The sequence below is a fragment of the Eutrigla gurnardus genome (assembly GCF_963514095.1).
Source record: "Eutrigla gurnardus genome assembly, chromosome: 19".
NCBI classification, from domain to species: Eukaryota; Metazoa; Chordata; class Actinopteri; order Perciformes; family Triglidae; genus Eutrigla; species Eutrigla gurnardus.
Window position 1 is genome coordinate 11,162,367 of NC_139930.1, and position 15,681 is coordinate 11,178,047.

General features: G+C 41.2%; 1 protein-coding gene across 4 annotated transcripts in view; it reads right to left on the bottom strand.

The window, feature by feature from the left end:
- The window catches only part of rgs3a (regulator of G protein signaling 3a), a gene marked incomplete at its 5' end in the record, with an annotated part of 116,208 nt that overhangs the window by 46,563 nt on the left and 53,964 nt on the right, over positions 1 to 15,681 (bottom strand). For 3 of the 4 annotated variants that reach the window (XM_084035788.1, XM_084035789.1, XM_084035790.1), the window contains one exon: positions 5,132 to 5,266. In XM_084035788.1, coding sequence (XP_083891914.1) covers positions 5,132 to 5,266 — 135 coding nt within the window. Of the gene's footprint in view, positions 1 to 5,131; positions 5,267 to 13,750; positions 13,892 to 15,681 lie in introns of those variants that run through there. The other variant, XM_084035791.1, reaches the window with a different exon arrangement.

The following is a 15,681-nucleotide window of genomic DNA, read 5'->3' on the forward strand; positions in this document are numbered from 1 at the left end:
TCTCGGAGGGAAAATCTGATTTGAAATCTTCAATCTCCAAGTGAGACTCCATGCCAAGGGGCCGTCCATTTAATTTCGTCACTTTATTTCACCCATTCACACACACATTCATACACTGGTGAAGGCAGAGCTGCCATGCAAGGCACTGTCCTGCCCATCAGAAGCAACTTGGGCTGCAGTGTCTTGCTCAAGGACACAACCTCGACCTCCTGAGCCACAGGAGTATCAGACACCTGTGAAGATGCTGCCAGCGTGGCCCATCAAAATTTTCATAGACAAAAGAGGAAAAATGGGAATGAATCATTGAGTTTTCTGATGAATCCTGAACTGTGGAGTGGAGCTGCCGGCTTATGTTCTGTTTGTCATTTTGTGCTGCTGCTTAAGATTCAGTGTGCCGTCGCAGTGAGATATACTCGATGCATATTCACTGACACTTCCTATCTGTCCAGAGTTTCATGTGGCATTGATCGGTTAGCCTGAGGTGGAGGGACGTAGTAGAATAGGAAGACCTATAGGAGAGTCCACCACTTCTTTAAATGCATCATCAATAAAGAGTTTGAAAAATTGGAGAAAGAGTAGCACAGAGGGGGAAAGACAGAGGGCCCTTGTGATATTGCGTCACTGCCTCCAACATAAATGCTGCATTATAACCACTTCAGCAGCTAAAACAGATTCTCATAAATGTGAAATGAGACAGTCAGAGACAGAGAACAGAACAAGCTGCCTCCAAAACTCAACAGACACACGTTGTTCAATAAGCAGCAGCCAACTTTATTCCACTGTTCATGTGAGCCTATGCTCTCATGAGGAAGATTCATGCAATTTCTACTGCGGATAGTTTCTGACTCAGAAAAGGAGTGCCAGCATTGCTCATGAAATGCTAACAGAGTGTGTGTGTGTGTGTGTGTGTGTGTGTGTGTGTGTGTGTGTGTGTGTGTGTGTGTGTGTGTGTGTGTGTGTGTGTGTGTGTGTGTGTGTGTGTGATGAAGTGCGGCTGTCATTTTCAAAACGGCCAGTCTTGCCTTAATTCCCATTTGAGGGTGTATATGTGTGTGTGTGTGTGTGTGTGTGTGTGTGTGTGTGTGTGCAACTGTATTTTTCCAGCAGCTTAGTGGCTAATGCTGTCCAGACAAGAATGTACCAGAAAGACAGGCTTATAATGGCTGTGGGCTACCAGACCACAAGGGTAAGTGTACATGACTATGGAAACAAACACAATGGATTGTATTAAAAATTGTTAGTTTAGTACAAACCGTTTACTGAGCATTTAGAGTGCTGATTTAGGATCCCGCAATTAAATATAGTTTATATCTAATTTGAGATCCTCGAAACGTCCAAATGTTCTTCACTTTCCTGCTTTTACTTTGAAGGCCAAAAGCACGGAAGGAACAGGCACATCTTCCTTTATAACACCTGACCCTGTAACATAACCTTGTACATTTCCACTTTAACTTCATGTCAGACGACTGTTATTATTTCTTTCAAGGTACAGACAGCCAGCCAGAGAGAAAGAGGTGCATCAGTTATTCAAGTCATCATAAACATTCATTCCGCATCCTCTGTTTGACTTTAAATGAATCCCCACACAAAGTAGGAACTGGCAAATTCCCATCATGCCCCTCCCACAGAGGGACTGGAGGATTAGAAGAATCTCCGAGTGAAAAGGGCTCGCATCCAGATCCCCCCCCCCCCCCCAAAAGGGAAGCATTCAAAGCGTTCAGGGACTTGGAGGAACAACAGCAGCTGCTGACAACAACACAGTGACGGAGTAACCCCATTTATTGGAAAAACATGAATGGACAAAATAACATGAGTAGGGAGAATGGCTGCCTTTGTTTGTTTTTCCCTTTGGAGTAGATTCTGCTCTCTCGGCACACTTGAACACAACTCTTGAGTAAAGTGCATGCTTCAGCTAAGTCTGGATTTACTTGGCTTTGTGCATGCGAGGACAAATGCAGTTTCTGCCACAAGGGAAATGTGTGATTCAATGGGTAATTTTCTCAAGCTCCTTTGCTGCAATTCTCCCTCCCTGGCAGCGGTAGACACAGCACATCAAAGACACACACTACTCAGGAAGTTGTAGTGTTGACTCAGCAGTAACAAGTCATCTAAGCACTAGCAAAGAAGTATTCCTCCATGTTGAATTACTGCAACATTCTCAGAGATATATCAAACTCTTAACATGTTTCAAACGAAGGATTGTTGTCAAGGTGCACATGTTATTATCACATATTGTGGCAGATTTTTTATTAACGTCCCACATGTGTCTTGCTTTCTTTTGCCAATATAAAAATATCCAAAGGATACTTTCCAAGTAAAATACACAAGAGACTGCAGTTTTAATGGTTCCCATGCAACAGATAGGATACTGCCAAAGCATTCTCCTCATAGCTCGAAAAAAAGCTGCTTTGCATGTATTTAAACACATCTGGAGTTGACTGAATACAAAACTATGTGCCTCTAAGGGACTCTGGAGAAATGCAATCAAAAGTGAACTAATTTGTCCGCATGTAAAAATGATTAAGCATGTATTCTCTTGCCTTCAGGACACTGTTCAGATTTCCATTTAATAAGAGATTACAGTAAAAGATTCTAATAACTGCACAAAGTGGGCATACAGGAATAACTCCACAGGGCAGGACACGGACGCACGCTTGCATGTATAATCTCAATGAGACAGATGAATGAAGACGAACTCCTCTTTTATGTAAGAATATGTGTGACGTCAATCTTAAACCGACCGAATCTGAAAACACTTGAAAATTAGCCTTTTAAGGTTTTTTTTTTGTAATTTTTTTTAAAGGCATGAACAATCGGAAAACAGCCAAATCTATTCTTCATCTTATTTGAGTCTACAAACTGATGAAATCCCTGTTTTATGATCATGCCACTGCCCAAAATATTATTATCACTTATTTACCTCTGGCTAAATGTAACTATTTTTTCTGTTCCCATAAAATGTTTAAATCAGTGTAAATATGTAATATGTTCAATGCCACGTCTTAAACTGGGAGGCGTTATTGAATAAGATGTGATTTGGGGCATCATATAAAACTGCAGTACTAGCTTGTGGGCAAAAAACTTTTGCATTTCCAAAAGAGCGTGGTGGAGCATGGATCGTGTCTGAGCAAGCAGGAGGTCCATCCTATGAGACTCAAACTACATGGTTTACTTTATTAAAAAAACAGACAAGTATAAATAGTTCCCAGTTACAAAAAGCTTTGACGTGTGGGCCAAGGTAATATCCTACAGAGATCACTGCATGACTTAAAGACTAATTAAAATTGGAAAAGCAATCAATCAGGGAGATTCTTTTCTTTCTTTTTCTACCACGTCTTAACTGACCGATAGACTGGCTCCGGTCAATAGAGTTTGGGTAAATGGCATTGATTTACGTGACTTAACATGCTTTCCAAGTTGTTTTGTTATTGGACATATTGAACACTGAGGCGAGTGGAAATGTCTTCATTCATCCAGCCGGGTGCACCTAATTGATACCGATCATGGAAGGAAACGGCCAAGGAAAGTGAAAAGTACAATGTCCATTGTGTTGCTGCGGCGCTACAATATGTGTGCACACATTCCTGCAGGAGAAACACTGTAGCAGAAAAAATATAAGCACTTCATCTATCAAACCGTGTTTACATATTTAAATCTGTTGAATTCTTGGGCAAAGTTCATACAATTCACCCTGAACATTAACAAACGGGCCACGGTCATTTACACTTCACGGTAAACAGGTCTCATCCTGAATGTTTTAGATGAACCATCCTCACACACGCATACATGGACACACATGAAAACACACACGTAGAAAGAGAAGGGCATGAAATACTGTCGGCTTGTCCCTCACTCTTTCATGTGCTGATGAAATGAACCCCTAATGCACAACAGGTGTAGCATCTATACACCAGGCTATTTACCCCTTTTAATCACCTTTCAGCTCAACTGGGTTGGACTGCTTTGAAATGAGCCGTGTGAGCCGTTCATCAAAAAATGAAAGAAGGAAGGAATTAAGAAAAGAAGAAAAGCTATACAATTGCATTCACAGTATGTACATAATTGTGTTAACCCTTCACATCTGAACACTGTTAGTGAATGTATTAAGTGGGTCCAAGGTTATGTCAGCTTTCACACAAAAAATATCCTCAAATGGTATTTTTTGATTTCCCATGGTAACGCCTGGAATGATCAAATTGGGCCAGAGTCATCTCATTGACAGCTCGCCAGCAGCCTCCCTATTAATCAGGGCACTCGATTGAGCCCAGTGAGCTCTTAAAGATCAGTTACAGTAGATCCTAAACAGCACTGCCATTGTGCTACTTTACGATTGGTGGATTGAGCTCAATTCATTCATTCTAATGCTTCCAAGAAGTATAACAGGTCTACAAATGGGATTTTTTCCCCCCTACCAGATGAATCAAGCAACTGAATGGATCAGTCTGGAGCATTCGGCATGTCACCTTTTGGTTGCAGAAGGAAACCGTTTTCAGCAAAAAATCATCCCAGTGCCAAACAGCAGACAAAGTTAGCGACTACAACTACATGGAGGAGCATCAAACAGCCAGATATTTCCGACATGGGTTAGTCGAGACCAAAGAATGAGCACATTTATTTTGAAGGCAAACTGCAGCCGTAGCGAGTCAGTACTTTGTACAGTGAGATGGAACCTGAACATAAATATGAAAATGCCTATGAAAAGACTAAACGGAGCAGTTGGTTTTCCGCCTTCAAATCACACAGTGAAATGTACGAATTTTGATCTAAATATGTAATATTTACACTATCACACCACAGGTCAACTCACACACAAGCACTCTACTATACATATAGTAGTATAATGCACTACTATAAGTAAAATAACAGAGTTGACTCTCCACTGTTCAAATCCAACCGGATGAAAGGCAGCGTTGAACTTCCCCAAAGAAATATAAGAGCTAAGTGGAAAAACCATAACGGCTGTAAAGCAGGAAAGTGTGTATGCACGGAAGTGTGCGGCGTTCACGGCTTGTCTGCGATGGGAGGCATGCACAAATATATGCATTCCCATGTGTTCATGTGTTGACTGATTCCTCTTTGACCTCAATAGCGATTGGCAGTGCTCCTAGATGTGCGTGTCAATGTGGCATACCTGTTCAAAATGCGGAAAGGAAGGCTCCCTCCTGTGAAGCTGGAGCTGCTTGTCAATGTTGTCCTTCAGGCACTGACATACACGGCGCTTCTGGTCTGCCGAATAGGCTTCGAGGCTGAGCAGGCAATCACACTTCTAGAGAGAGAGAGAGGGAGAGGGAGAGAGGGAGAGAGAAGCAAGAGGGGTGGAGGAAAAAACAACAGGCAATTAGGCATCCACTGTCAGTGGAGAGTAGAGTAAGAAGGGTCTCCTGATCCTTGGATAGTGAAAGAGCATGAGGGCACAAATTAGAGGATTACACTAGAAATTAACATAATCAGAGTCTGTGATTTATGTGTGTATATGAGCTTAATACAGTATATCAGTGTGTTATTGTCTGCATGTCTCATCTGCTTCTTAGCATGACCCCTCTGGGTAGCAAAAACAGCTGGCACTAGTGAAATAAGATAATGGCTAGTATCCACTTCAAGGCAGAATTTGATATGCTGACAAAATTACTGCACACGATGGCACTCCTAAAAGAGTACAAATCAATACAACCCCCTCCACCCCCAACCCCCACCCCACCCTGCTGGGAAATTCATGAGAATAAATATTTAACAAGCAGCGGTTGAGTTGGAGACCTCGGTCAAATAGCTTTTTACTCAAAAAGGACATAAACACACATCGGCTGACTCTTCAGTACATCAAGTATCTGTGTTTGATCTCACTGATGTCCAGATTAAATCTCTAATGGCTTAATGGGCCCATTTGGTTTTGGTCCCAGGGATGCACTTTTGAGAAAAGACAGATTTTACGAATCCTTTATATAATACACAAAACTAATTTATGTATTTTTGCTCCAAATCCTAATTTGGCTTCCGAGAAGACCTCTTTAAAAGTTTGAGGAGGCGGGTTAATGGGAGTATTATGTCTTGGATATGGTTGATTTTGGGCTGCGGTGTCAAAAACGGTCTATTTGTGTAGCAGGCAAGTTTGTCTCTTTCCAGTGACATCAATGTTTACGTCACAGCAAAGCACCGTTTCAGCTTCGGTGGAAATACTGATTGTAGTAAATGCCTCCTTGTTTCTTTCATACTGTATATTGACTTATATAAAGGATGGGTTTTTTTTTTTAAGTTTAATTTTTTTCCCTATTTCTCCACTTTCCAATTTGAACATTTCGAGCGCGGTTCCCCTGCTTCCTCTGGTGTCAGGGAAGAACATTTGTATCCTGACATTTTTGGGCACGAGTCAGGCTATAAATAGGTTTTTTTTCCATTTTGTGCAAGTCTTCAGAGATTGACTGGAGTCCTCAGGGCTTTCTTTGACGCTCACTGCCCTGGTCAGTGGTGAATCATGATGCTAGTTTCTTGGCTGCATGGACAATTGCATGCCATGTTGTGTCGCCAGCCCTCGGACTATCTGTCGCTTTCAATGTCACTCAACGTCCTGTTGAAGATGGGGGCGCTGCTGTTGTAGGGTCTAGTGGCACAGAATGTTTGGTGGTTGGAGCCTTGTCAGTGTTAGTGATGCTAATGTAGGGTAAAGGCACTTAAAGGCTGCATTAATGGTCGTCATGTCAAGACTGTTTTGCCTCGGTGCAGTATGAAGTGTACTGCATAGGAAGGAGAAGGGGGACAGAATATTGTGTTGACAATCATTCAGAAAAACCCAACAGAGACATGGTAAGAGACAGAATCCCCCTGTTGACTGCTCCGATTTTCTTCCGATTCCTAAATACTCGAACGTTTTGTTGTTTTAGCGATGGGAATTTCCTACTCAGCTGTTTTTTGCTATGCATGTACAATTTAATGAAATAATTGTTATAACAGCGTTTTTGTTTTCTCTTTTTTCTTGTATGTGTATGAAAAAATATGTTTCAAAAGTGGAGAAAAACGAGACAAAAAACAACATAGAGAGGCAGATTAGTTTACAAAGCCGTAATTAAATTGAGCCTGTCGTTTTGAAGTGCACCACGAGATGATAAATAAGGGTCTTTTTCAGAGCAAATCGATATCAACGATGATGTTCGTGGATATCTATCATTGGGACTGAATCTGAGTCTATAAGGGCACAGCAGAGGCCATAATAATGCACACCGATGAACACGCCGGCTTCAATGTAAACAATTATTCACTCAGGCAAACCCTTATGGTATCGATTGTCAGTTAAAATCTCATAATTCTATAAGGTTATTTCTCTATGGGTCAGGAAAGGTCAGGGAAAAGAAGAATGTATATAAATATATATAAACATCTTAACATTGCGTGGATGGATTGGCAGAAAAATGAGTTCATGGTTCCAAGATGATCCGAATGACCTCTGCCTTTTGCTCCAGCTTCATCATCAGGTCAACGATGAGGGCGGTTTTTGTCCTTTATTTGGTTTTACACATTAGCTGGCTGACTAATTGGCATCATATGATTTTGTGGTTGCTTAGAGACAGCAGAGCAGCACTGCTTATACAGGCACACAATTGAGGTGGAGCAGTTTGCAATCTGAATTTAAAAAAAATAATAATAAAAAAATGACAAATGGTCAAAACACAAGCCAACTAACATTCAATCATGTAATGCTAATGACACTGTTAATGCCAGAAATGTAATACACGTGCAACCCAACACCTCTCAACACACACACACACAATGATGCATTCTGAATTTCCATAAATGTGATGTACTCAGTTCTGGTCAAGATTTCTCCTCATTGAGCCTCAGTTAATACACTAATTATTTTGGATGAGTAATACTGTAAAAATAATGTAAACCCTCAGGCTTTCCAGAAAGCAACGCCTCATATAGACAGGTCTTTGCAGGCATCTCCCCACTGTCCCACATGAGAGGAACACATCTGCAACGAAGCAGTTCAGGGTCCCAGCGGCATGCATGCGCCTGCATCCACACACACAAACAGCTTTACTGTACCAGTTTGAACTCAATACAAATACAATACAGTCTTAATGTGGCGTTTGCAACGTAAAATGATTAAAAAAATAAAAACAAAAAGGGCAACCAGCTGGGACTCTCTTCTCCGTGAGTCATAGAGAAGCAGAGATCTCAGAGCTGCACAAGGGCTTGTTTCCTAATCCGTCAAAGAGAGGAAGTGTGTATGTTTACTTAGTGTGTAGATATAAGGGACATGGTGCAAACATATACTGTCGTCCACTTACTGAAATCATGCACATTTTGTCTCGGGTACAGAGGGAAGACAGGGGGGGAAATAACAGATAATGACAGATGTAGAATAACATAAAGGTCTCTTATTATGAGTAATACTGCATACACAGCAGTGCACTTCCCTTTGCATTATATCTTTAAAATGAATTATGCTCTACTAGGACACTAGTAATGAAGATGTATTTCTCTCTAGCTATCAATCCCAGAAATCTATTTTCTTTCCCTCTCTCTCCTTTACAATTATTCCACATTTTTGTGCGGTGACGCTCGACTGCACTATTGCGTCTCTCTGGGATAGTTCTCCTGACAGTGACTTGCACATCATCGCATTACATCAGTAAAAATAATCAGTCACGCCAGCAAATGAGTAAATTGTTGACAGCTGGTCACAGATCACATGTTTTAGGCAGGAATCGTCTGGAGCCAGCTGGATCTTTCTATGATGTTAATGGTGCAGGAGCAGCTGTGTCTAGGCTTTTTTTTCTTTCAGGGTTAAAAACATAAATAGTAACTTTAAAATTACAGCTTATCACAATAACATCATATTGATGTTGGGACCAAAATTCAATATTTGGACTTTTTTGGAGTATGAAAGGAATTCACTGGAATCTCCATGACGCAGGTCTTTGGGGATTTTCATGCAAAGATCACATTGTTTATTGGCATGTAACAGCATCAGGTCAGTGCGAGGCTGCAGCCCTAGAGGCACAAACTTTTTTCAGCTGCAGAGGTCATAAATGAAGCTCTTAATATTTTAATAACTATTCATAACATACATTTGAGCTAAAAAAGCTAATGGTGCCTTTATTCTAGCTCCTACTTTGGTTCATCTCTGTTTATAAATCCACCCGGCCAAGAGATAAACATGAGAGCTAATGAAACAAAATTCAATGAATGGCCATTGGCCTGCCATGGAGCGGCTAAAAATACAGGCCGCATTTCCCCTTAATCAGATTGATTAAAGTGCTCCCTGGTTGAAGCCCTCCCCCTGAGCCATCTGGCAGATGAGTTTTCAGTGTCACTGGACTGCTGTCAACACAGCTCACCTTAAGCTGCCCGCGCACAGGTTAGCAGCTAATGAACGTAATACTGTTTAATGGACACAAATGCAGGTATCATATTTTCACAATGCCTGGGAATAAAGATCCAACATGGGAAAGATCACATATCTTGTTATGAATGTTTATAATTTGATGCTTTGGGAACTCTCATCTCTTAAAACACTGCAAACATCAAGACTTAAGGCAGTGAAGGCCTTTACATCCACGAATAAACATCACAGAAATGCAAATGACTCACCTGTATATATTTCAGATAAAAATATTCATACAATTTCGCTGTCTTCACTCTGCATAACTTGATTGGTTGATGCCTTTATTTGCAGATCGAAAGCTCAGAAAAATTGGCCTTGCTCTAAAAAAAAAGTGTTTCCTTTTCGCCACCTTATATTCTCATTGTGTGAAAGTACTCACGTCCTGCCTCCAGAAAAAATATGTGTGCAAATGAAGTGCATTGAGTAAAAAAAAATACCCAGGGTGTGTAAACACCTTTACATATTCCGGGTATTTCCTGGAGTCATGAGGGTGAGTCCAGAAAGTCACTGTATTCCAGTACATTACCCAACACAATTTGTCACTGTTTTTGGTATTTAACATGTTAATAAACAAGGGATTTTGTTGCTGTTAGTTTACCATTGGACAGAGCCAGAATAGTTGTTTCCCCATGCCTCCAGTCTTTATAATAAGCTAAACTAATCTTCAATTGCTTCATATTTCACATACAGATATGTGAGTGCAATCCATCTTGGCAAGAAAAATAAGTGAATAACTTTATTTTTCCCAAATGTCAAATTATTGCATTAACATGGATAATTTCATGGATATTTTCAGATCTGTTTTGGGCGCACAGTCAACCCCGATAAGATATCTAACAATGCAAATTGATTTGTTTTTAGGTCATCATAATTTGCTTGGAATGCGTGCGCTTGAAACAAAGCAGTCATAGAGCACCGTCACGGGCTACAAAATCACTCCCACCATCCCGGCAGGCCAGCCCCAAATCCTCCAAGTCCTACAACTCCAACTCACAGCTTCAATTATCTCTTTCTTCCCATTGCAGATGTGAAATTAGCTTTTTGGATGGAGTTTATTTAGGTTCACATGTGAGTATTTTGAGTGTACAAAATCCTCGCAATGTAATAAGCACTGAAGTTGTGGCAATGGTAATCTATAAGGCAGTAAAATAGGTCTAGGCACAGAAATAATGCTACCAACAGCACTAATGTAGCGTTTTACAGATGATAATGATTCTAAATCTCTATAATAGCTTTTCGGATACTTCCCAGAAAACCCACATTAGCAGGAAATGTGAAATCTAAAATGTAAATTGCCTGTTACATCATGTGTCCATCATATCCGGTCATGTTCCTCAGAGATAAAAGCTTTTTATTTGTTTTCCATGGCAAGTCCCTATACACCGTCACACCAAACAGCATCATAGCCTTTTAGTCATGGCCCATAAACTGTTGCTGAACATAGTATCGTGACTAGTCATTCCATCACAATTGAGTTAGTTGCAGCTAAAAGTATACCCGGCACGTCATCGTCCTATTATCTCATAGTCCTACTTAATGAAGATTCAATCAAAAGCACTAGTTCATCTGCTCGGCCATTTTTCTGCAGAGGGTTATAGGCTTTCACTTCTCAGCAAAGAGGCTTTATAACCGTAGCATATAATGGATGTATGGCTTCCAATAAAGTGCTAATTTATGTTTAAGCAGCTAGCTGCCACTTAAGTACTGGATATGGAGGCCACTCTCATTATCGTTTCCTGTTATTTTCTATATCATCTCTTTTTTTCTGAATTCCTCCTGCTCACTGGTCCTACCTCAACATCTAATGGATGTATTGCCATGAAGTTTTCGACATATTCAGGGTCCCCAGAGGATGGAAGACACCTATTGATTTTGGTGATCGTCGATCGAAGTGTACTACTGACTGTACTGCCACGAAATTTGGAAACAATGAATTTTGGTGATCCCAAATAAATAAATGCAGTAAGATATCTTAACATCTCCTGAATGGACTGGCACAAAATGTTGTAGAGCATTCACATCTGACAATTTGGGAACGTCTGGGGAGGTCAGGATAATGGAGGTCAATAGCAGCCTTGCATGACAGTCTCATGACTGTCATTTCTAAACCTGGAAGATAATCCGAGTATAAGTGTGTTTCTCTACACTGTAGGTTGACACAGTATAGTCCAATCAAATACAAAACATGTTAAAAACCCTATGGAGGTTGTTGACCTCTAGTCTTTGTAATGCTGAGGTTCTGGCCCCATGCTTGAAGTTATAACGTAACCCCTAATGGAGCAACGTCAATAAGTTGCACCACAAACACACACAACAAATGCATGTATTATGTTCCACAAATAAAGAAAGCATGGAATGTAATTTTCTCAACTCAGTGGCGTTCCCACACTCTTTCATCTATTTCCAGTCTGTTTCTCTGGTTTCCAGCTCAGAGCTCTTCTGCGGTCGGCCCGGACAAAGCAGCCATGAAAAAGCACGTAAACTGAAGTCTTTGCCTCGAGGTGCTTCCTATAGCCACCGGGGAGGATGATAAGCACATGACGAGGCCTGGAGGAAGTTTTCTGAAGTCATGTACTGTTTCTCATTCTGCTTTTTTTAGCAACAGAAGTTTTGCGTGGGCTTTTTTTTGTCATAGTCTTAACTTGATCAAGATATTTGTGTCGGTGCCGTCCCAATATCGGTGCATCCCTTCTTTCTTTTTTTTGCATTTTCACATGATTGTATTAGATGCGCTTTTAATGCATAAGCATGAAAGCATCCTCAGGCTTAGATAACATTAGCATTCAGGTCCACATGTATAGTTACATTATGTGTGTGATTTTGACATTAAGCTGGGGATACAGCTGTGATCATCATGTGAGTTTAATGGCCGTTAATTGTTTGTATTTGTATTGTAACCTTTTATTGTTAAAATGGTTATCACATACATGTGAAAATAAAGGATCAATTATTCATTTGGAACACATTACTTTGGCACACTTCCCCATAAAAGTCAGTGAATAATTCAGGTGCTGGTTACCATTTAAACCTGATGGAAGAGGGAGGTAAACCAAGGTTTAGTGCAGCTGGAAAATGTTTGGTGCTCGTGGATCTCAATCCTACTGCTAAGATGAAGGTCTTTAAGTGATGGCATTACGATATATAGCCACATATTAAATCAGACAAAAAGCAAAGCACACTTTAAGTTGCGGGCCAACTGGAATGAAGAGGGTACATCTCGGTTCAATCAGACCCCTGAGAGGCTGCTCCTGCCATGGCCATGATATCGATGGCTACCATAAAGTGAGTATTTTGCTGACAAAAGGCCCTGGGTGCATATAATTCAAATCCTGCCTCCAGATTGCAAGTGACAGCCTGTATGTCATGCAGTCAATGATGTGCGTGAAAGCGTGGAGAAACTTTATACTTAATACTGCATAAAAAGGCTCACTGTACCAGAAAAGGCTTCAACAGTGAGTCTTCACTTAAAGTAATCAAATCAAAATTGCACTAATTTTTACTGCATCCACAAATGTAACATGGACGTCACCCTAGGCAACCAAGAGTGCCGTGACCTTCAACTGTGCAGACCTCTTGAAAGAAACGACTATTTGTGTGCACAGCGCTGTGCTACGTTAGCCCGATCGCACAGCTCCCTCCCTGTTCCACGGCCTACAAACAAGCCATCACACTGTGATCTCACATACTTTGGCAGCATCGCTCTGCATTCGGTGCCTCTTACCTCTTCTTAATCACCACATTTTCCAGACTGTTTCAAGCCCGCAAAAAAAAAGAGGATTCCAACCAAAACCAATAACTGCAAACTGATTATGAAACATGAATGAGAATTACAAATCTGATGGCTAATATAAACGTGTGCAGATTACGTATGGATGACACAATGAAGTCATTGTTATCGCTGTGCCTTAATGAGAGGATATTCATGATTTTATGGTCATTACTGATGACTACATTGAGCCTAATGACTAAAGTGAGGGGAAATAGTGCTGAATGAGTGGCTGTGCACAATACTGAGCTTTCACTGGAAACAACACACGTGCATCAGGAGCCTTTAACAGAGCCACATGTATGCAGCTAACTTTGGTACAGTATAACATCAGGAACATCAACATAAAATAACGTTACTGTGGAAAAATCTGTCATCACGGTGACCGTATGTGATTACTACGAGCATTAAACAACCATAAAGTCATCTCCTTTTTAAAAACTTACACTTTACATGCTTGCAAAGTTTTTTTTTCTCTACAAAAACGACATGTTTTACTATAATTTCTGTTCTTTCCATCTCATGCAGTGAGAACTTTACAAATCTCATTCTCTGAACCTGTGACTGCACCCTGAGGCAAACCATCAATCAGTAGGACTTACATCTCCGCAGTCAGATAGCAGGTGTTTCTGAAGAGAGTTCGCCTCCCTAACGAACCTTTTCTTAGGCCCGACCCGGTCTGCCAAGTTGCCCATGATGACTCTGTGAAGACCCCGATGCACTCTACTGCTCAACGATCTCAGACAGCGTCTCTCTCCTTGCTCTCTGTGTTTTTCGTTTACCTACACAACGCTTTCTTGCTTCCTCTCCTCCTGCGTCACTGACACACTTACACACACACCCATGACTTTCCAGAGACACAATTGCATTCCCCAAACACACACACACACGCGCGCGCACACACTTTCACATGTAAATCTGGGTTAGATCAGTTCTGTTTTGAGCAAGTGCTAAAATAGGATAACCTCCAGCGATGGAGGAAGGGCAGGAGTAGACAAAAGGAGGGGAGCGGACTATGACAGTGTCACAGAGGAGGAGACTTAGCCTTTAGAATTCACAACTTTGGGAAAAACAAGAGCTTTTCATCTTTTCAGTAACTTTCGAAAAATCCCTTGTGTACAGAGACTACTTTGAAGATGCATGTCTCATTCGAAATAAGAATAGCCTGACAGATGAAACATGATGTCACATACATACAATGCTTTCTGTAAGTGAGGAGATCTATGGAGAGGTATGTTGCATGATGAGTCAGTCATCCGGGGGAAGTTGTATGTGGTGATATGTAGGAGCCTGCATATGTGTGTGTGTGTGTGTGTGTGTGTGTGTGTGTGTGTGTGTGTGTGTGTGTGTGTGTGTGTGTGTGTGTGTGTGTGTGTGTGTGTGTGTGTGTGTGTGTGTGTGTGTATTAAAAGCAATGGGGATCAAAGTATTCCATGCAAATGCAATGTTTAACTGAAAATGTGCAGCGAGCAATAAGACAATGTTCCAAACCTCTCCCTCTCCTTCTCCCTCTCTCTGTGTGTGTGTGTGTGTGTGTGTGTGTTTGCCCTTTGCAGAGACAGGCCAGAAAGAGCAATTCAATTACCATGCACACACAACACACATTTCCCATTTCAGTAAACACAAACACAGAGGCAGCAGCGGAAAGGATCACTAAAACACTTAAAACACGCCTTTTATCTTTACCAACCCTTTCCTCCCTCCATCCACGCCACATATTCCTCCACTTCACACAACAGGCGTCGGCCATCAGCGGGACCAGAAGGTCAACTGCTCTGTAACGACTCTGTCATCACTTTCAGATGAATGAGCGCTGCAGCAGTTTGGCTGCTGCTCCTGCTAACTCCGAGTGTACCTGAATTGCAGAGTAGAAGAGGTCTCTTACAGGACCCGTGAGAGATACGAGCGCAGTGCAAGCAGGCTTTCGTCGTGGCAACTGCTCCCCGAGGTATGAAATGAACTGCTGACAGGTGTATCAAATAAAATAGATGGCTGCACATTTTGTGTGCATGTGTGGGGATATCTGACAGGATGGATGGCCGAATGAAGCTGAGCCAAGTTATTCCTAACTGTATACAGGCACACACATACAAACACACAATCTCCTTGTCTATCTTCCAGTATATACTGCACTAGCTTGGTATTTTGGGATCATTTTTGCAAGGATTCATATACTGTATGGCACTTATGCGACATATTTTAAGCTGCAAAAATAATAATTATGTACTATACACAATTCAGAAAGAAACAGTACAATATGAAGACATATGATAACAAAATAAAAGCTACTGCACCACTCGAGCTGATTCTAGCAGACCTTTTCTTGTGAAGTCCCAAATCTGGCTTTAACTCACTCAAACTGTCTCCCTTTCCCTCCCATGCTGTCTTATGCAAGAGTTTCTATTTATATGTGTTGTTTAATTGGATAGACTGAATAATACTGGAGCCTTTTCCTTCTCGTTTCCAGTCTGGTGGGACAGATATCGGGCCCCTCTCATTTCATCTGGAAATTTTTGAAAAAGGGCCCTTTAAA